Here is a 21,405-nt window from a genome sequence, read left to right on the forward strand (position 1 = left end):
CTTGATAATTTACCATTTTCTCACAGAGGTAGAATGTTTTACATTTTTCAGTTATTTGAAGCTTTTTTTAGTTTTAATTTTAGACAAGTGTTTTCTGTAATAGTGGCCTGAATCCAGGTTCACAAAGAAACAACTTTTAATGTCATTTCCCAATATGTATCACCCAGAATATTAATGCAGAGAAATGGTCCTTGAAATAAGAGTTTCAGTGTCAAATAAATTTGGAAACATAGCATCTTATATATTTTTCTTTGGGTCACAAGGCACATTAGCAAGTTATTGAATCTAAGTAGTCCTACTTTAATAAAAAAATATTTGTTTAACTTTGTTTCATCCAGTTTTCACAAATTTTTGTGACTATGCCACTTTATGATGTGTCGACCTCTCTCCGAAAAGAAATGGAAATTGCTGCTCTATAGTAACGTTTGTTTATGTAAGATAACTAAGGAACAAAAATGTTCTAAAAAAGAACCATTTGTTCACTCACACATTCGTTGATTCATTTATTTTACATTTATTGATTAAGAACATACAATTTCTAATTACTTTATGTTCACTGGGGGTATCAGTGATTAAAATATGTACAAATGCTCCTCGGCTTACGATGGAGTTATGTCCTGATAAACCCACCCTAAGCTGAAAATAACGTACATTGAAAAAAGCAGTTAGGACATCTAACTTACCAAATATCATAGCTTAGTCTCGCCTATCATAAACATGCTCAGAACACTTACATTTGCCTGCAATTGGACAAAATCATCTCACACGAAGCCCATTTTATAGGAAAGTATTGAGTAGCTCATATTATGTTTTGAATACCGGACTGAAGTATGATTTCTCCTGAATGTATGTGGCTTTCATACCTTCGTAAAGTTGAAAAGTCTAAGCCAAACCATCGCAAGTCCATATATGTGGTTTTCTACTTTGAAAGAGCTTACCTCTTGATGAGGAGAAAACAAACAAAAGACCCAGCAGCCCTCAAATGAACAAGTAAAATATAGATGAGATGAAATGCTGTGGAGGGCAGCAAAGCAGGCAAGGGCAGGAGGAAGTTTTGTGTTGTGAACCAACTACGAGTTCAGGAGTATCTGGAGGTTAAGCTAGGCAATGAGGAATGGGCAAAACAAAACAAGCACAGATAATGAATGTGAGTTGGCCCTGGTAATGATTCCCCGGCATGCTCTTTTCATTTGTGTTTTTTTCTGTGTGACTTTAATTGTCCTAGATACAACACAAGTACTAAACTACTTGTAAATCTATTATTTATTGCTCAACATTTTCCCAAATCATGTTTGCAACTTTTAATAAGCAGCACACTGTTTCCTAAGAAGGAAAAGAAAGCCAGGAGATCTTAAGGGCCAAAGTTCCAGTTTTAAAAAGTTCCTTGGAAAAGGTTTACTTTACACATTTTCCCCTACCCCCCAAAATGCTATAAATTGCACCAAATGATGCTATACTCCAATGTGCTTGTGAATTGGACAGTATGCTGTGGTCTTCCTGGAGTGGTGACCGCTTCCCACAGATCCAGGGGTGCTGAACTGGGATGCTTACCTGGGATGCTTGCTTGCAGTGCTCCAACCTTTAGGATGAAGAGGTTGCCCTTGTGATGTCAGCAAACCCTTGACCAGTATATAAATGTTAGTGTGCATGGACATTTAGCAGGGAGATAGAGGCAGGTTGCATTTTGTTAAAAAAGGTTGTACTCAATGAAGCATTTTACTTGCACAGTAAAATAAGAAGTCTTCTGGGAAAAGATAATAATATATGATTAGTATTATTAGCATATAATATATAATTATACATTATATAATATATAATGTATTATAATAATTATGTATAATAAAATTAATATATTATCTTCTGGGGAAACAATGTATTATTATTAGCATATTATATATTATAATATTATTAGTAAATTCTATATATTATCCTATTGTATTATACATAACATCAGGTCGTGAGATGAAATCATGTTATGTATTCCGGGAGGTTCAAAGGAGCAGGGCTACGTCCATCTGATATTTTGAGTTCCTATGCTTGCTCTCCCCCATACTTTTGTCCAGACAGTGAGGGCAGAGGTAAACTTCACAAAACAGAAGAAGACAAGAGGGGTTTATCAGAATGTAGTCTCATGTCTTTTCTGTTCATTTGTTTTTTTGAATTTTAATCTAAATTTTGAATAGGTAATGCATTCACATGTTGCAAAAAATAAAAAAGCACAAAGAGTGTGGATTGCTCTTTTTCCCATCTGTTCCTGCCCACACTCACCTCACTTTTAGTTTCCTATGTAGACTTCAGACTCTCTCTATGTTAACACAAACAAATGCAAATGTAGTTCTGCTTTCCTCCTTTCCTATAGTAAACACTTAAAAACCATATTTGCAATACGTATGATTTGAAAATGAGATTATAACCTGCATTCTTTACTTAACAATGTATATTGCAGATATTTTGTTGCCTGTGTACAGAGTTGCTCATATTAAAAAAAATGCATAGTATTCCATTGTATGAATTTAATGTATTTAATCATTCTCCTACCAATAGACTTCTTGGTGTCCATCTTTTGCAATGCAGGTGCCGCAAAAAATAATTGTGTGCATCCATAACTTCTCATATGTCAGCCTATGTGTGGGACAGACTTTGAATTTTGACAGTTATTGCTAAGTGGTCCTATAGGGATTATAAAATGTGATGCTATCGCTGGCAGCAAAAGAACATCAGGTGAAAAATAGCATCTCTTAGCTTTCTTTAAGCCATTATTTTATATGTTTTAAGAACCATTTGTATTTCTGTCTTTACATTCTTCCAATTTTTCATTTCTATTTTTATTTTTTGTGAGCCATCTGTTCATATTTTTTTTCCATTTTTTTCATTGGACTTTGGTCATTTTTAATTTGATTTCTGTGAGCTCCTTATATCTCAAGCAGATTAATTCTTTATATTACAAATTGCGAGCATTTCCTCCCATGCTGTCATTTGTCTTAATTCTGCATGAAGTTTTTTTCTGTCAAATTTATCCGTTTTTTTAAAGGATTCTGGATTTGGGGTTGTGATTAGAAAGGCCTTTTACATTTAAACGTATTAAGGAAAGATCTCATGTTCCTTCTGAAACCTTTATAGTTATTTTCTACCTTTAAATAATGTATCTATTTGCAATTTATCCTGGTATAAGATGTGAGGTATGCAACCAACTTAATTCTCCCCCGTGAGGGCATCACAAGTTTTTTTAATTGTCCATCTTTTCCACACTGCTTGAAGATATTAACTTTAACTTTTATTAAATTCCCGTGTTTAGTCTATGTTTTTTTCACTTTTAAAATACTTTTCTGTTATATCATGTTGACTGAATGTCTGTTTATGCACCCCAATAAAATGGCATTTTGGTTCCTAAGGCTTTGTTTTATTTTCTGGTAAATTTAATTCGCTCATTTTTTTCTTTTCACTTCTAGAATTTTTCCGTTTTTTTTAATTAAATATAGGAACTATAAAATCAGCTAGGTAATTTACCTAGTTAAAAGGAAAAAGAAAAATGCCTGCTGGTTTTTTTTTTTTTTTTTTTTTTGGATTTCATATTTATAAATTAAGAAAAATACCCTCATGATGTACAAATCAAATCCAATCCAAGAACATGATATATATTTATATTTGTTTAGTCTCCTTTTGTTTCTTTTAATATGCATTGAAATTTTCTTCAAGAAGTTCTTGTGTATTTCTTATTAATATCATTACAAGGTATTCTACCTTTTCAAATGCTATGATAAATGGAAACATTTTCTTTCTTTATATTTTCCAGCTGGTTGTTCTTTTTGTGTATAAAAACCTTGAATTTCATGATATGTCTTTTCACTATTAAGGTTAAAATGTTTTCTTTTTATTTTTGGATTGCATTTCCCTAGCATGACTTTGCCCAAAATTTTACTTTTAACTTCTCTGAAATAATTTTTCTGTGTTTCCCATGTATGCAAAACAGAGTTGCTCTTTGTTTTCTTATCTCATCTTAAAATAATTTTCATTTATTGGGTGATATAAATCAATTTAGGTTTACTTATTTCAGAAATGTATTTGGCTTTCGTTCATGATATTGTGCTATACCGTGTATTGTTTTTCACGTTAACAAGAGTTTCTATTTTATAGTTTTGAAGAGGTTGCTTACTACATAGGCTATTTGTTTTGCTTTTTCTGTTAGTGTAGACTTCTAAATGCTAAATGATCGGGGTATCTACCTTTTCAGTTATATCTTTTTAATTGAAATTAAATTCATATACCATAAAATTAAATGCACAATTCATTCTCATGTAGTATTCACCATATTTTACAACCACCAACTCTCTCTGGTTCCAAAATATTTTCTTCAGCCCCAGAGAAAATCATGTATCCATTAAGCAGTCAATCACCATTTCTCTGTCTCCCCACGCCCCTGTAACCAGCAATCTGCTTTCCGTCTCTGTGGATTCACCTATTTCAGATGGTTTATATAAATGCAATCATACAATACGTGACTTTTAATTCCTGTCTTCTTTCACTTAGCATAATGTTTTGAGGTTCACCCACATTCTAGCATGTATTCCTACTTCATTCCTCTGTATGAATGTATATTTTTCTATTACATGTAAGCCATAATTTTATGAATGGGCATTTGGTTTGTTACCCCCTTTTGGCTATTTTGAGTAGTGATCCTGTGAACATTTGCATAAAGTACTTCCTGAGTGCCTCTTTTCATTTATTTGGAGTATACATCGATGAGTAGAATTGCTGAGAAACTGTTAGCCTGTTCTCTACAGTGCTGCACAATTTTGCATTCCCCCAGCAATGTACAAGTGTTCTAATTTTTTCACATCCTCACCAACACATCTTATTTTCAATGTTTTTATTATTATTGCCTTCCTAGTGGGTGTGAAGCCATATCTCATTTTGGTATTTATTTGCATTTTCCTTATGACCAATGATGTTGAGCATCTTTTCATGTACTTTTTGGTTTTTGTATATCTTCTTTGGAAAAATATCTATCCAAGTACCTTGTCCATTTTTTAATTGAGTTGTTTGTCTTTTTGTTGTTGAGTTGTAAAACTTCCTTATATATTATGGATACAAGATCCTTATCAAGTATCTGATTTGCAAGTATTGTCTCCTATTTTGTGGATTGTCTTTTACTTTCTCAAGAATGTCATTTGAGGCACAAGAGTATTGTGCATTAGATAAATGAAGTAAAACTTATCTTTTTTTTCTTTCTTGTGATTTTAGTGTCATCATTGAAGAACTCATGCCAAATTCAACATCATGATTCACCCATATGTTTTCTTCTAAGAGTCTTGTAGCTTTATGTCTTATCTTTAGGCAATTGATCTATTTTAATTCATTTTTGTATATGGTGTGAAGCAGAGGTCCAAAATCATCTTTTAGCATGAGGATATCTAGTTGTCCCAACATCATTTGTTGAAGAAGATGATTTCTTCCACATTGAATGGTCTTGGCACGCTTGTTAAAAATCAGTTGGACATAGATGCATGGGTTTATTTCTGTACTCTCAATTTTATTTTGTTTGTTTATATGCTTTGCCTTATGCTGGACCACCATACTATTTGGATGACTGTTAAAGTTATAGTAAACTTTGAAATTTAGAATAGTGAATCTTTCAATTTTGTTATTTATTTTTAAGATTGTTTTGGCGGCCGGGCGCGGTGGCTCAAGCCTGTAATCCCAGCACTTTGGGAGGCCGAGACGGGCGGATCACGAGGTCAGGAGATCGAGACCATCCTGGCTAACATGGTGAAACCCCGTCTCTACTAAAAAATACAAAAAAAAAACTAGCCGGGCAAAGTGGCGGGCGCCTGTGGTCCCAGCTACTCGGGAGGCTGAGGCAGGAGAATGGCGTGAACCCGGGAGGCGGAGCTTGCAGTGAGCTGAGATCCGGCCACCGCACTCCAGCCTGGGCGACAGAGCCAGACTCAGTCTCAAAAAAAAAAAAAAAAAAAAAAAAGATTGTTTTGGCTATTTGATACTCTTTTGCGATAACAAATGAATTGTAAGGCTGGCTTTTTCATTTTGGAAAAGAAAAGGTCACTGAAATTTGTATATGGATTAGACTGAATCTGTACATAATATTGGGTATTACTGCCATCTTAACAAAACTAAATCTATCAATCCATGAACACAAGATATCTTCTCTTTTATTTATATGTCCTATCATTTCTTATAGCAATCTTTTGTAGTGTTTAGTGTTAAAGTGTTTTATGTCCTTGGGTAAATTTACTCTTAGGTGTTATGTTCTTTTGAATGCTGTTTAGTCAGTTCAGTTTGCTATAACAAATTCCAGTAGACTGAATGGCTTAAACAGTAGTAATGTATTTCTCACACTTCTGGAGGCTGGAAAATTCAAGATTAAGGTGCCAACAGATTTGGTTTGTGAATGGTGGTCTTTTCCTTGTGTTTTCATATGGCTGAGAACAGAGACAAAAGCAAGTTCTTATGTCTTTTCGTGTAAGTACACTAACCCATCATAAAGACTGTGCCACCATGACCTGATTATTTCCCAAAGGCACCATCCCCTGATACCATCACATTGGAAGTTAAAATTTCAACATATCAATTTTGGGTGACAGAAATATTCAGTCCATAACAGATGCTACTGTAAATGGGATTCTTTTTTAAAATTTCATTTTTAGATTATTCATTCCTGGTTATTGAAACACAACAGATTTTTAAGTGTTGATCTTGTACCCTGCAACTTAACTGAATTCATTGATTAGTTTTAGTAGATTTTTTTGTAAATTCATGGATTTTTTTTTTTTTTTTTTTTTGACATGGAGTTTCGCTCTGTTGCCTAGGCTGGAGTGCAATGGCATGATCTGGGCTCACAGCAACCTCTGCCTCCAGGGTTCAAGTGATTCTTGTACCTCAGCCTCCCAAGTAGCTGGGATTACAGGTGCGTGCCACCACACCTGGCTAATTTTTGTATTTTCAGTAGAAGCAGGGTTTCACCATGTTTGGCTAGGCAGATCTCAAACTTCTGACCTCAAGAGATCTGCCTGCCTCAGCCTCCCAGTAAGTGTTACCAATAAGTAATACCAGTAAGTGTTGATATTACAGGTGTGAGCCACCACGCCTGGCTGAAAATTTTCTACGTATAGGATTATGATATTTGCAAATAGAGATCGTTTTACTATTCTCCTTGCATTTGGATTTTTTTTAAATTTCCGGTATATGTTGAATAGCAGTGGTAAATGCAGGCATAGTCTTGTTTCTGATGTTAGGGTAGTCTTGAGGATTATTACATTTATATTCATGATTGATTGTGGCCTGTAGTTTTTTGTGGTGTCTTTGTCTGGCATTGGTATCAGTGTAATTCTAGATGTACAGAACAAGTTAGGAATTGTTCCCTTCTCTTTTATTGTTTTGTGGAAGAGTTTGAGAAGATTGATGTTAATTTTTCTTTAAATGTCTAGTAAAATTCACCAATAAAGTCATCTAGTTATGAATTTTGAGGGAAGACTTGGATTAATTTAAACTCTATACTGGTTATAGGTCTGTTTAGATTTTTAAATTTATTTTTTGAGTCAATTTTGGTAGTTTGTGTGTTTCCAGGAATTTGTCCCTTTCATCTACATTATCTAATTTGTTGGAGTACAATTATTATAAATAATAAAAAGGTATAAACATTTTATTTCTAATAGGCCATTAACAATGCCTCCGTTTCTTTAGTGATTTTATTAATTGGAGTCTTTTTTATTGGTCAATGTAGCTAAATGATTGTCATCTTTGTTCATATTTTTCAAAAAACCAATGTTCAGTGTTACTGTTTCCAGTCCTGTTCTTTTTTTTTTTTTTTTTTTTTTGAGATGGAGTATCTGTCACCCAGGTTGGAGTGCAATGGTGCGATCTCAGCTCACTGCAACTTTCGCCTCCCAGGTTCAAGTGATTCTCCTGCCTCAGACTCCCAAGTAGCTGGGACTACAGGCGTGTGCCACCACACCTAGCTAATTTTTTTTTTTATATATTTATAGTAGAGACAGGGTTTCACCATGTTGGTCAGGCTAGTCTCCAACTCCTTACCTCAAATAATTCACCCGCGTTGGCCTCTCAAAGTGCTGGGATTACAGGTGTGAGCCACCGCACCCAGCCCTTTTTCCATTGTTTATTCCATCTACCTTCTTTATTATTACCTTCTTTATTATATTATCTGATCTTTATTATTTTCTTCATTCTGTCAATTTTGGGTTTAGTTTCCTCTTCTATTTCTATTTCCTTAAGCTGAACTTAGAATATTGAGTTGAGATATTTTTTGACATAGGCATTTACAGTTGTACGTTTCTTTCTGAGTGCTACTTTCACTGCTTCCTATGAATATTGCTATGTTGTGTTTTTATTTTCAATCATCTCAAAGTATTTTCTATTTTCTTCTAGGATTTATTCATAGATCAATTTGTTGTTTAAGAATTTGTTCAATTTTCACTTATTTGTGAGTTTTCCAATTTTCCTTATGTTATTGAAGGTAGCGAGAATGAGTGCTTACCAGAGATTCATTTCAGATGGAAAAACATAAACAGGTTTCAAGGTCAAAGGATGAAAAGCATATCTTTTTAAAATAAAAGATATGCTTTTGTAGAATTTAAATACTTTAAAATTTAAATTTGTAGAATTTAAATATTTTAAAATCTAATGAGAATTATTCTGTTGCACAGCATGGTCTATCTTGGTGAATGTTCCTGTGCACCTGAGAATATGTATTCTGCTGATTTTGGGTGGAGTGTTTTCTATATGTCTGTTAGGTTCAGTTAGTTTACAATGTTGTTGAAGTTCACTGTTGCCTTATTGGTCTCTTCCCTAGATGGTCTAGCTATTACTTCAGGTGAGATACTGAAATTTTCAGCTGTTACTGTAGAAATGTCTATTTCTCCTTTCAGTCTAGCCAATATCTGCTTATATCTTGAGGTTCTGTTGAGTGATGTTTATAATTATTAGGTATTCTTGATAAGTTAACTCTATTATCAATATTTAATACTCTCTTTGTCTCATAAAAATTTTTGGCTTAACATGTATTTATTCTGATATCAGTATTAGCCATCCCTGTTGCCTTTGGCTGCTATTTGCAAGGAGGCATATTTGTCATCCTTTGATCTTGAAACCTTGAAACACAAAAACCTGTTTGTGTTTTTGAATCTGAAGTGAGTCTCTAGTAGGCAGAATATAATTAGATCATGAGTTTGGGCTTTTAAAAATTTATTTTGCCAATCTCTGCATTTTAATTGCCAAATTTAAATTCAGTTCATTTATATTTAAAGTGATTACCGATAAGGAAAGAACTACTATGTTGCTGTTTGTTTTTTTATAAGTTTTGTTCCTCAATTCCTTTATTTCTTCTTTATTTTGTTTTTAATATACCTTTATAAGTACACCATTTTGTTTTTCTCTTAATTTCTTTTTGTGCATCTTAAGAAGTTATTATCATGGTTCTTATTCTGGTGATTACAATAAACATCCTAAATTTATAACACTGTGGTTTGAATTGATAACAACTTAGCTTCTCTCTTATGTTGTTATTGTCACAAAATATACCCTTAAACACTGTAAGCCCTTAACATAAATTAATAATTATCATTTTATGTATTTGTCTTTTAAATAGTATAGGAAACAAAAGAGAAGTTAAAAACTAAAAATACACTTACAATGGCTTTTATATTTACCTACATATGTACCTTTACTTCTATTCTTTATTTCTTCATCTATCTTTCAGTTCTCACTTCGTGTTTTTTGTTTTTGTTTTTTTTTTAAATTTCTATCTACTTTAGCGTTTCTCACAGGGTAAGTCTGCTACCAATGAACTCCCTCAGTTTTTCTTTATTTGAGAATAACTTAATTTTTCTTCACATTTTAAGGATATTTTCCCACATATGGAATACAGGGTAGACAGTGTTTTTCATTCAGTACTTTAAATATGTAATTCCCCTGCCTTCTGGCCTCCATGGTTTTTGATGACAAATCAGCTTTTAATCTTATTGAGCATATTTTATATTTGATGAATTGCCTCTCTGCTTTCAAGATCTCCTCCTTGTCATTATCTTTTAATAGCTTGATTTTAATAAGTCTTGGTAGGAATCTTTTGTGTTTACCCTTCTTGGAGTTCACTGAATTTTTTTAGACGTGTACATTTATGACTTTCTTCAACACTGGAAAGAGTTTGGCCATTATTTCTGCAAATATTCCTTTTTCGTATTTTCTCTCTCTTCTCCTTCTGTAACTCTTGTAATGCATATATTCATCTGCTTAATGTATCCTGGGGGTCTCTTACAATCTGTTCACCTTTCTTTATTCTTTCTATTTTAACTTTATCTTTAGAGCCATTTTAGATTCACAGAAAAATTGAGAGGAAGGTAGAGAGATATCTCATCAACCTCATATTCCCTACTGGTGCATATCCTCCCCCATTATCAAATCCCCCACCACAGTGATACATTTGTTGCAACTGATAAACCTACACTAATATATCATTATCATCCAGAGTCCAGGGTTTACATTAGGGTTCACCTTAGTGTCGTACTTTCTATAGATTAGCACAAATGTATAATGGTATGTATTCACCATTGTAGTAGTAGAGTATTTTCACTGTCCTGAAAATTCTCTGTGCTTCACTCCAACTACCTTTCCCTTTCCGCTGCTTATCCCCTGGAAGTGGCATTTTTAAAATGTCTCTATAGTTTTAACTTTTCCAGAGTGCCATGTAGTTGGAATTGCACAGTATGTAACATTTTTATTTTCACTTCTTTTTTTTTTTTTTAGTAATAGAAATTTAAGTTTCCTCCATGATATACCAGTGTAGGTTTATCAACTGTAACAAATGTACCACTCTGGTGGGGGATTTTGATAATGGAGGAGGATATGCATCTGTAGGGAGTGTGAGGTCTATGAGATATCACTGTACCTTCCTCTCAGTTTTTCTGTGAATTTAAAATGGCTCTAAAAATGAAGTTAAAAAAGAATAAAGAAAAGTGAACAGATTATAAGAGACCCCCCCAGGATACATTAAACATAAGCATTATGAGAGTCACAGAAGGAGAAGAGAGATAAAATTTGAAAAAAGAATATTTGGAGAAATAATGGCCAAACTCTTTCCAATGTTGAAGAAAGTCATAAATTTACACATCTAAAAAGTTCAGTAAACTTCAAGGAGGGTAAAGGCAAAAAGATTCCAAATCTTATTAAAATCAATGTGCGTGTTTCAATTTATTTATTTATTTTTAACATGTGGATGTTCAGTTGTGCTGGTGCTATTTTTTTTAAAAAAACTATCTTCTCTTTATCATATTGCCTTTGCCCTTTGTCAATGATCTGTTGATTATATGTGAGTCTAGTTTTAGGCTCTTTATATTGTTTCGATAATCTGTTTTTCTCTTCTTTCAATAATACCACATTGTCTCGATTACTGTAGGTTTATAGTAAGTCTTGAAGTAGAGTAGTGTTAGTTCTCCCACTTTGTTCTTATCTTTTAATATTATGTTGGCATTTCTATCTTTTGCTTCTCCATATATTCTTTAGACTCAGTTTGTTGATATTCAACTTGCTTTGATTTTGATTAAGATTGCATTGAGTCGCCCGGACACAGTGGCTCATGCCTATAATCCCAGCACTTTGGGAGGCCAAGGCGGGATCATGAGGTCAGGAGTTTGAGACCAGCCTGGCCAATGTGGTGAAACCTCCTCTCTACTAAAAATACAAAAATTAGCCAGCCGGGCATGGTGGTGCATGCCTGTAGTCTCAGCTACTCCGGAGGCTGAGGCAGGAGAATCACTTGAACCCAGGAGGCAGAAGGTGCAGTAAGCCAAGATCGTGCCCCTGTCTCCAGCGTGGATGACAGAGCAAGACTCGGAAAAAAAAAAAACCAACCACCATTGCATTGAATCTACAGGAAGAACTGATGACATCTTGACAATATTAAGTCTTCCTATTTATGAACATGGAGTATCTCTCCATTTATTTAGTTATTTAAATCTTTTACATATTTTGTTGGATTATTCCTAAGTATTTCATTTTTTGAGGTAATCATCTAAATGCCATTGTATTTTTAATTTCAAATTCCACTTGTTTATTACTGGTAGAAAAGTGTTAGATCACTGGTAGAAAAGTGATTCCCTATTGAGTATTAATCTTGTAATAATGACTTTATTCTTTTGGTCCACTGAGTAGTTCATAATTTTCTTTCTTTGTATGCTTTGAAGTTTCTTCTTGAAAATTGGACAGCTTGGATGTTACAATGTAGCAAATCTGGAACTCAAAATTACTCCCATCCTCAGGGTTTTCTGTTGTTAATTGATGTGGACTGCAGTTGTTCTCTTGTTTAGTAATTTTTCCAAAGTACTTTTTTTTTTTTTTTTTTTTTTTTGCCTAGACTCTATTCCTTGTCCTGTGTGGACATAGGAGTCTTTCTTCTATTATCTGTTTTCTTGGCCTGATAGAGATTATTTTATTGCTAATCCTCATCCTGACAGAGATTTTGTTAAACATTAGAAGTCGAAAAACAAAAATAAAAATCTCTCTTGGTGTTTACAAACAGCCTCTGAACCGGGGTATTTCTTCAACCCTTCACTAAGCTGTCTGCAGTTAACCTTAGTCTTTATCTCCTGTTTGCAGAGAGCCCAGGTAAGTATGTGGGTGTGCATATGTGTGTGTGTGGATGTGGAAGGAATAAAGACAATAAATAAAAATAAAAATAAGTAAACATGTTCTCTATCACTTTAATAAGATTATTGCCAGAAGAGATGATAAAATGCCTAAATAAAATATTAGGAGACATTAAGAATAGAGACCTACTATGTACTTGTTTTATTTTCTATGCTGACAATACACCAGTGACATTTACTAAGAAGTGGGTCTTTAATTATATAGATATTAATTGAATGTAAAAAATCTAAGAAATCAATCTAAATTGTTATGAAAATTTTAGTAAACAAATATCTCTAGCCAGATGTAAACAAGTGATTTTAGAAATTTGTATTTTACTTCAATTTAAGAGAATATACTAGCTCTATGATGGAGGGCATTTCATTACAAGAAGTGCAGTAACTTGGTAGTAAAGTGCTTTAAAAAAACCAATTGAATACCTGCGATTAATTTTTACAGTACATTGCTATTTTGAATTATATTATGTTTAAATTTGAATTAATTAATAAATATTTGCTGCATGTCTACAGTGGGTCAGTCATGATGTTAAGCCCTGGGAAAATGACGGAACCAAACACAAATGGCCCTTTAGCTCAGAAAATTTAGTATCTATTAAGTGTATTATTTTTTTAACATCTCTCTTCACTCCAAGCATCAAATGAATATCATTAAGCTATGAAAGCAACTGCCTTGGTGAAGTCATCAGTTTGTGTTTTACAATATCGACAGTAACTGTATTAACTCTTCCTCATTTTTCAGCACTCCAAAAAGTGCTTGGCATACATTATGTCATTTAAACAAAATTAAAAACTATTTTATGATAATCTTTTCACTGAAATTATATCATAAAAGAGGCGATGATGATTTTGCATTTGTAATTTGTCATTGAGGTGATCTTGTGTTAACTATTACTATACAAGAGGGCTTTTCTTTTAAGGAGAATGTTCCCTTCTTTGGGAAAAGCCACTTAAGATGATGAGACCTGCCCATATCAGGGCACATTCACCCTTGGTGAGAAACAGTGATGGACGTGGCTCCTGGGAGTGAGCAAGAAGCACAGGTCGACAAGAGCATGTGCTGAAGAAGACCTGGGAAGTTTCTTGATCCACTCATAGATCCTCCATCCTTCCTCCCCACTCTCCCTGACATCTTTCCTCCCTCTGTCTGTGGTAATAGGAACTCAAAGGTCTGACTAAGGAAATGTTATTTATTTCAACTTGAATTTACAATGTAGTTTGTTTTGTTGTCACCTAGGATTCTTACTCCTTAGAAACAATCAGAAATATGTGGTTCTGATTTTACATTCTTCCCTCAAGAATCTTATTTGGACTGGGAATATAAATTAGTATAGCCATTATGGAAAATAGTATAAAAGTTTCTTTAAAAATTAAAAATGAAATACCATACAATCCATCAATCCCACTACCAAGTATATATCCAAAGAAAATGAAATCAGTGTGTCAAAGAGATATCTCTCATCCAAGGACTAACCATGCCCCACCCTGCTTAGCTCCTGAGGTCAGACAAGATACAGTGCATTCAGAGTGGTGTGACCATAGATGAGATATCTGTACTTCAATGTTTATGGCAGAATTATTCACAATAGCCAAGATACTAAATCAACCTAAGTATCCATCTGCAGATGAACGGATGAGGAAAATGTGCGATATATACACAGTGGAATATATCGGCATAAAAAGAAGGAAACCTTGTTGTTTTCAGTAACATAGATGAACTTGAAGGACATTAGAACAAGTGAAATAAGCACAGAAAGACAAATACTACATGATCTGACGTATATGTGGAATCTAAAAAAAGTCAAATTCAAAGAAGTAGAGGGAAGAATGGTGTTGACTAGTGGCTTGGTGGTGGGGTGGGGGTGAAAAGATGTTGGTCAAAGGTCACAAAATTTCAGATAGACTGGAGGAATACGTTCAAGAGATCTCTTGTACAACATGGTGACTACAGTTAATGAAATGTATTCTTGAAAAATGCTAAATGAGTAGATATTGTGCTCTCACCACAAAAATGACAACTATACGAGGTAACGTATATTTTAATTTGCTTGACTCAGTCATTGCACAATGCCTACATATTTCAAGACATCATGTTGTACATGACAAATATGTACAATTTTATCTGTCGGTTAAAACATAAGATCAAAAAAGAATTTTATTTGGAAAAAGTTTAAATATACTTGGTTTGCCTTGGAAACTATGTGAAGAAGGCACGTACACTTGACAGTTGTATGTACGGAATGTGAGCACCTTGTTAACTACCACATCATCCTGTGCCCCTCATGAAAACCCACAGGAAAAAAATGCTCTTTAATTTCAATTCTAGAAAAATTGTTATCTTCTTTGGCTTCTAGCCTGTTGTCTGTTGTGGACTCTGAATTTTATTATCAATTTTGTTTTCATTTTTGCTGTGATCAGGATGAAATTTGGACACAGGTATGGTCCACCATTACCAATTATACAGCGACATTTAAAGTATGATTCTAGACTAACTTCCACAGCTCTGTTTTACTATTTCATCCTTATATTACAGTCCCCCTAATCTTCTTTTTATTCATTTTACATCACTTAATTTACACTCCCCAAATTTCCTAACCTCTAGCCTTAGGGCTCACCCTTTACTCAGATAGTCACATGACACACCCATGAGAAATCCAGGGAATGTAAAGTATGAATTCACAGGAAAGGAGTGTCTCTGCTCTCTTAATGGGTTTTGGTGTCTGAACGCACTTACAGATTCTGGCTCAGCAATGTAGTCCCCCATGTGCCTATTCACTGATGGCTACTGTCTTCTCTCTGTCTCTTTCATCTCACCCTTGAGCACAGTGGCCTCCTTGTCACTCCCCAAGTGATTTTTGATGGGTAATGGAGGAGAATTATCAGTGAACTGAGCAGAAGCCATTGAAACTCAAATATGATAGATCATTGTTACAAAGTTCCTTGACTGTTCTTAGTAAAGATTGTGTCTTAGTCACTTTCTTCTTTCTCCCATAGGCTCCCTTCTGTTGCCACATTTGGGCCAAGGAATGGAGAGATTTCTTCCTCCGGAAACCTTTTGCCAAACTCTTCACATACTCTTTCCTCTCTGAGAATCAAAGGAAAATCTCCACTAGTGTGTTATTCAGAGAAATTTTGTCCCCTTTTTGCTTCAAACTCTCTTATCCAGACCAGCTTTTATTATGAAATAGCCGAAACATAGACCAATAAAGGGAAAACCCAGACATTCATATAAAGGGTTAGCTCTTGGGTTCTTGTATCTGATATATTAACCCAGGTTAATATATAAGTGATGGCAAAGAATCCAATGCAGTAATGTGACTTGTCTTCTTCTTCTTCTTTTTTTTTTTTTTTTTTTTTAGGATGGAATTATCTTCTAAATTTCAGAGGTAGCTTAACAACTAAATGGAGGTGGAGGTGAAAACTGCCTTTCTTGGTTTCTTTCCTTATAAATGATTCTCTTCATTGCAGGATCTTACACATTTGTTCCATGGCTTCTCAGCTTTAAAAGGGGAAGTGCCCTAGAAGAAAAAGAGAATAAAATATTGGTCAAAGAAACTGGTTACTTTTTTATATATGGTCAGGTAGGTTCAAACCCTAATTCTGATGTTACTGTCTGAAGCCTCCCATTTTGTGTTCATTTCTGACAAAGTTTCTTGGTTTGTTTCTCAGGTTTTATACACTGATAAGACCTATGCCATGGGACATCTAATTCAGAGGAAAAAAGTCCATGTCTTTGGGGATGAATTGAGTCTGGTGACTTTGTTTCGATGTATTCAAAATATGCCTGAAACACTACCCAATAATTCCTGCTATTCAGCTGGTAAATAATAGTTCTCACACCCTGCTAATTGTGAAATGAAGAGAGTTTGATGAAAAATCTGAGCTGCAAAATGCGAAAATGAAAGGATGGTGCCCTAAAATATGAAGAGACAGAAAGGCATTCCTCAATATATTGTGTTTTTTAAATCTTGAATGATAAGCTAGTCTGTTTTAATTGAGAAAGATGGAATTATTACTAATAACTTTACCATCTTTATATACATTTAGAAAGGGTAGTAACTTCATAGCAACTTCTACATTGTACATAGTACTTCTACATAGTAACTTCTACACTGAGAAAAATTCAAATATATTTTCTTCAACCCTTAATAACAACAATAATAATATCTGACAATGATAGAGTGATTACCACTGGCCAGGCACTCTTTTCTGCATTTTATATATGCATGCTTATTTAATCTTCCCATTTAAGAGAGTGAGGATCTAGACACAGAGAGGTAACGTAACTTGTCCCAGGTTACACAGCTACTAATTTTTAGACCAGCCAGTCTGATTCCACACTGGGAGCAACCAAATCTCTTCTTGCATGCTGTGGAAGAAATGCCCCGGCCGGGTTTGAGGGTAAGGGAAAGTTGTACAATGGCTTCTTTCTCACACAGGTGACATCTTGTGTCAGTGGACACCAGACAGGTGACTTAGGAATGTGAAAGTGTAGAAGCAAACCTACCTTTGCACCCAGGTGCAGTGAGAGGCAGAGAGCAGGGCAGGTCTTGTAAACCTCAGGTCTGTTTCAGCTGCAATTGCCAACATTTCCTTCATTTTATTTTTCAAGGGTGATTTAAAATTAATCCAGGCTGGTTTTAAAGAAAAATATTTACCTTAAAGACATTTATTTTCTCTGTTGATTTTGTAAAAATCCAGAACCCTGAGGAATGGCTTCAGTTCCAGATGTTTACTATGAATGACTGTGTGACACACAGGAATGGAGACTGGCTATGCATTTTGAAATACTGTATTTCAAAGGCATTTACAAACAAATGCCCAATAAGTCAGTTAGAAACTAAGAAAAATAGTTTCTAATAATGGAAATGATGTCATTCTGGATCTGCAGCCACAGATAGCATTGGTGGGGAGATGAGGAAGTTTATAAAATTAGAATTCCCTAATTTGCATAAAGAGATGTTTCCCTTCACCCAGTGCTGACTAGTAGTTTGGAGTTGCAAAATATTTATAAATGGTGAGACTACTCCAATCTGTTATTTATTTATAGTCATTAATACTAAAAATTTTACAAATAACTCTTTAAAACATTTTTCTAATCATCTGCTCCTCTTACACTTACTTGCTATTAGAGGAGTCTGCTAGATTTCTTAAGGTGTCTTACTTTAAGAATAATTCACCTGACTTTAAAAATATTTTTCATTACTAGTAGCTTACTGTTGTTTATGAGTCCTGTCCTCTAGGAAGTTTCAGGCTTGCAATTTTAATCTGTTTTAGGGCGAATTTATTTAAAGCCATTTAAAACCACACATTAGAGTATAAGTACATAAAATGTTTCCATAGTAACCTGAAAAGATGTGAATGGCCAACTTAAGAAACCCAACATAATATCAAAGAACCACTTACATACATAAAGCTGAATCTTATTACTTATTGTATTAATAAAATGTTTATTAGAAAAATTATACCTGATTGCTGTAATCTGGAAGAATTGAAATAGCCAATAACTTAGTGTTAAAATGTTAAATAGACTCTATAGTTGTTCACACCCACCTAATCTTTAGAGTTAATATTACTTAATGCTCTGTGAGCTATGATCTTTGTCAAAATGTTAGCTCATTTCCAATCTCTATGATAATGACAAGTCTGTTCAACAAATAAATCTCAATCATTTTATTCTTACTGCTTAAGGTAGTCCACAAATGTTTTGTCAATTCTAGAAAGTGTACACATAACCTGTAATAAGTCCTAAAAAACTTTATTTTGTTTGTAGTCTGTCTTTGCCCATTACAAAAAAGCATACCCGGGGGGACAGAAATTTTGTCATCCTTGATCACTACTGTAGGTTTTTCCAGAAGGGTGCCTGGTACATAGTAAATGTTCAATAAATAAACTCCCCCTGGCTGCTGCCTGAGCAAATCTGCATGCTTTGGGCTTTAGGTTAGAATAGACATGAACATACATGTGTTTATGTAGGTACATTTTCACTATGCTAATGAAACAATGCAACTTTTCTAAAAATAGCCACAATTATTGACAATTCAGATGACAGTTTTATTGTTTGTTCGTTTCTTTATTTCTTTTCTTCCTCTTATTCCTCCTCTTTCTTCCCCTTCATATTTTTCTTTTGATACATTGAGTGTAGTCCCTGAATGTATTTTGTATTACCAATTCACAGATGCATTTGTCCTTGTAAATTAGTCGCACACAGATTTATTGGTCATTTTTGAAGAGTTAATTTCATTGTTGTTTTTGATTATGAAGACAAATGTGGTTATATAATAAAACAAAATATAAGAGGTTATGAAAAGTAATCCAGATAATGCTTAAACCCATAGTCTGAACTCTCAAGAAAAACTGTATTAATAAATGTGGTATGTTAAGAAATGGTGTTTTCTTCACTTTTTAATATTTATGCTTTTCATATGTATGTTTAAAAATATAATTAGGAATATCTAGTATATATATGTGTGTGTGTAATTTTTCACATTTTTATTTAACATTATTATAAAAACTTTCCTTGTCAACGAAATTAAATAAAAATCATCACTAATCATTTAATATTCTATCAAGGGATGTGCCATGATTTACCTAATTGTTTAAAAAGTTATATATTGGGCTTCTTTTGGGGAACTTCATTTTTTAAAGAGTAGGTAATAAATTCATACATATCTGTTGTAATTCCTTTCGCTTATTTCTTCTAAATTTTTTTAGGCTAAGACAATTGTAGTGGTTTAGAAGCCCACTGGTATATTCTGAAGTGTGGATGCCTATGTTAACTTTTTTTTTACAGAACAAAATAGTTTTATTTAGGTTTTTTTCTTTTCTGTTGTATAACCACTTATAGTTCTTGTAAATCATTTTTTCCTAGGCATTGCAAAACTGGAAGAAGGAGATGAACTTCAGCTTGCAATACCACGAGAAAATGCACAAATATCACTGGATGGAGATGTCACATTTTTTGGTGCATTGAAACTGCTGTGACCTACTTATACCATGTCTGTAACTATTTTCTTCCCTTTCTCTGTACCTCTAAGAAGAAAGAATCTAACTGGATATACCAAAAAAAAAAAAAGTAGTTACCGTTGCCTTTTCTGTGAGCTATTTGTTTTGGTTTGCTGAAACTAGTCCAAAACAGGAAATTTAACAGACAGCCACAGCCAAAGAGTGTCATGTGAATTACAAGAAACCAGAGCCCATTTAGGGAAAGATAGAACTAGAAAGGCTTTTCACTATAATTCCATGCTGAACAATTGAGTCATCGCTTCTTATCTTGGAGGAAGGACACAATTCAAAGGGTAGTAAGGATTTTGTAAAATGTGGCGTCCATAATTTACTATGGAAGAAGTGCCCACATCTCTAGGACATTAAGACATTTATGAGAAATGTCAGGATTCATTTTCTATTTTTATGTTAAATGCACTCCCTCCTTTTTGGTCAACATTACAAAAAGTAAAAAATAAAAATTTTAGAAATCTTGCAGTAGTTACATGAAATAACTAAAAGTTTAAATTTAAATATGAAACAACTTGGCTGAAAATAGTATCCATGTACTATTTAAGTATTTTATGGTTATTTCAAGTATACAATTTCTATCTATGATGTAATATATTACCCACACATTTTTTCACAGGAGAGAGAGAATATCCTCATTTGTTTATGCTCGTGTATTTCCTATAATGAATTTCAGAAACATTTAATGTCAGGTAATTTCAATTTATGCATGTAAAGCATTGATTGAAAAATAACTATAATTGTTCATATATAACAACATAATCTCCAACAGAAGTTACTGAATACATTTATACTAATGTAATGTAATTTCCCTTTATTTCTTCCTCTTCTGTTTCAAACTGCTGCTATTGTAGTTTACATATCCCAACCTTTAAAAATATTCCTCTTATTAGTTTTATATTCACTTTATAGAGGTTGAGTTTTAATTAAAATTCTTGGCATCTTGAAGTATGTCACGTACCATGTACTCCTTATAAATATGTTGATATCTCAGAAGACATCATCCCGGTTTTCATTTTATAAAGTACCATACTTAAGAATGCTGTAATACTTATCTTTTATAACATGTTTCCTTTGCTTTGCTTGTCTTTTATGTCATTAGTTTTAACTGTTTACTTCATTTAACAGTTTACATCATTCAACAGTTTACTTCATTAAACAGTAGGTGGAAAAGTAGATGCCAGTCTATGAAAATGTTCCCATCTATATCAAAATACTTTTCAAGGATATACTTTTCAAAACAAAGAAAACCATTTACATTTTATGTTTAAAATCTAAACTTTAAGTTTAAACTTTGTTTAGGTATCTGGTTCCTATGATTTCGACTTCAGTAAGTTCAAATAAAATATATTTTGCAGTTCATTTTGTTTTACATTGTAATTTAAAAAGAAGAAGCGATAAGTGGAGTCAGAGTTTCAATGCTAGGAGGGGTGGTTAATGATTTTTCTGGTGTTGCTGCTAATATGGATTAACAAATAAAAACCTTCATTGCCTTTTGCCTCATTGTCTGACTGAATTTCTCTAGCAACACCCACCTTTTGCATTCTCACTATATAATTAAATGTTATTTTTAAAATCAGGTGAAACATGATAAATTAATTTGTGTTAGGATTCGATAGTTTGGAAATGTGAATATTTTCCATATCTGAAAAAGGATCTGTTCACATCTGCATCTGTCTAACTACTTAATTTTAAACTATTTAGAAGGAGACATCAGTTATAT

At 33.6% G+C, this 21,405-nt stretch overlaps 1 protein-coding gene across 2 annotated transcripts in view; it reads left to right on the top strand.

Annotated features, from left to right (window-relative positions):
• The window catches only part of TNFSF13B (TNF superfamily member 13b), a 39,226-nt gene extending 18,046 nt beyond the window's left edge, over positions 1–21,180 (top strand). For both annotated transcript variants that reach the window (XM_003914066.5, XM_003914065.5), the window contains 3 exons: positions 16,137–16,249; positions 16,338–16,488; positions 19,540–21,180. In XM_003914066.5, coding sequence (XP_003914115.1) covers positions 16,137–16,249; positions 16,338–16,488; positions 19,540–19,652 — 377 coding nt within the window. In that variant the 3' untranslated portion in view covers positions 19,653–21,180. The remainder of the gene's footprint in view (positions 1–16,136; positions 16,250–16,337; positions 16,489–19,539) is intronic.
• Positions 21,181–21,405: the final 225 nt, after the last annotated feature.

This window comes from Papio anubis, chromosome 15 (genome assembly GCF_008728515.1).
Source record: "Papio anubis isolate 15944 chromosome 15, Panubis1.0, whole genome shotgun sequence".
Lineage (NCBI taxonomy): Eukaryota > Metazoa > Chordata > Mammalia > Primates > Cercopithecidae > Papio > Papio anubis.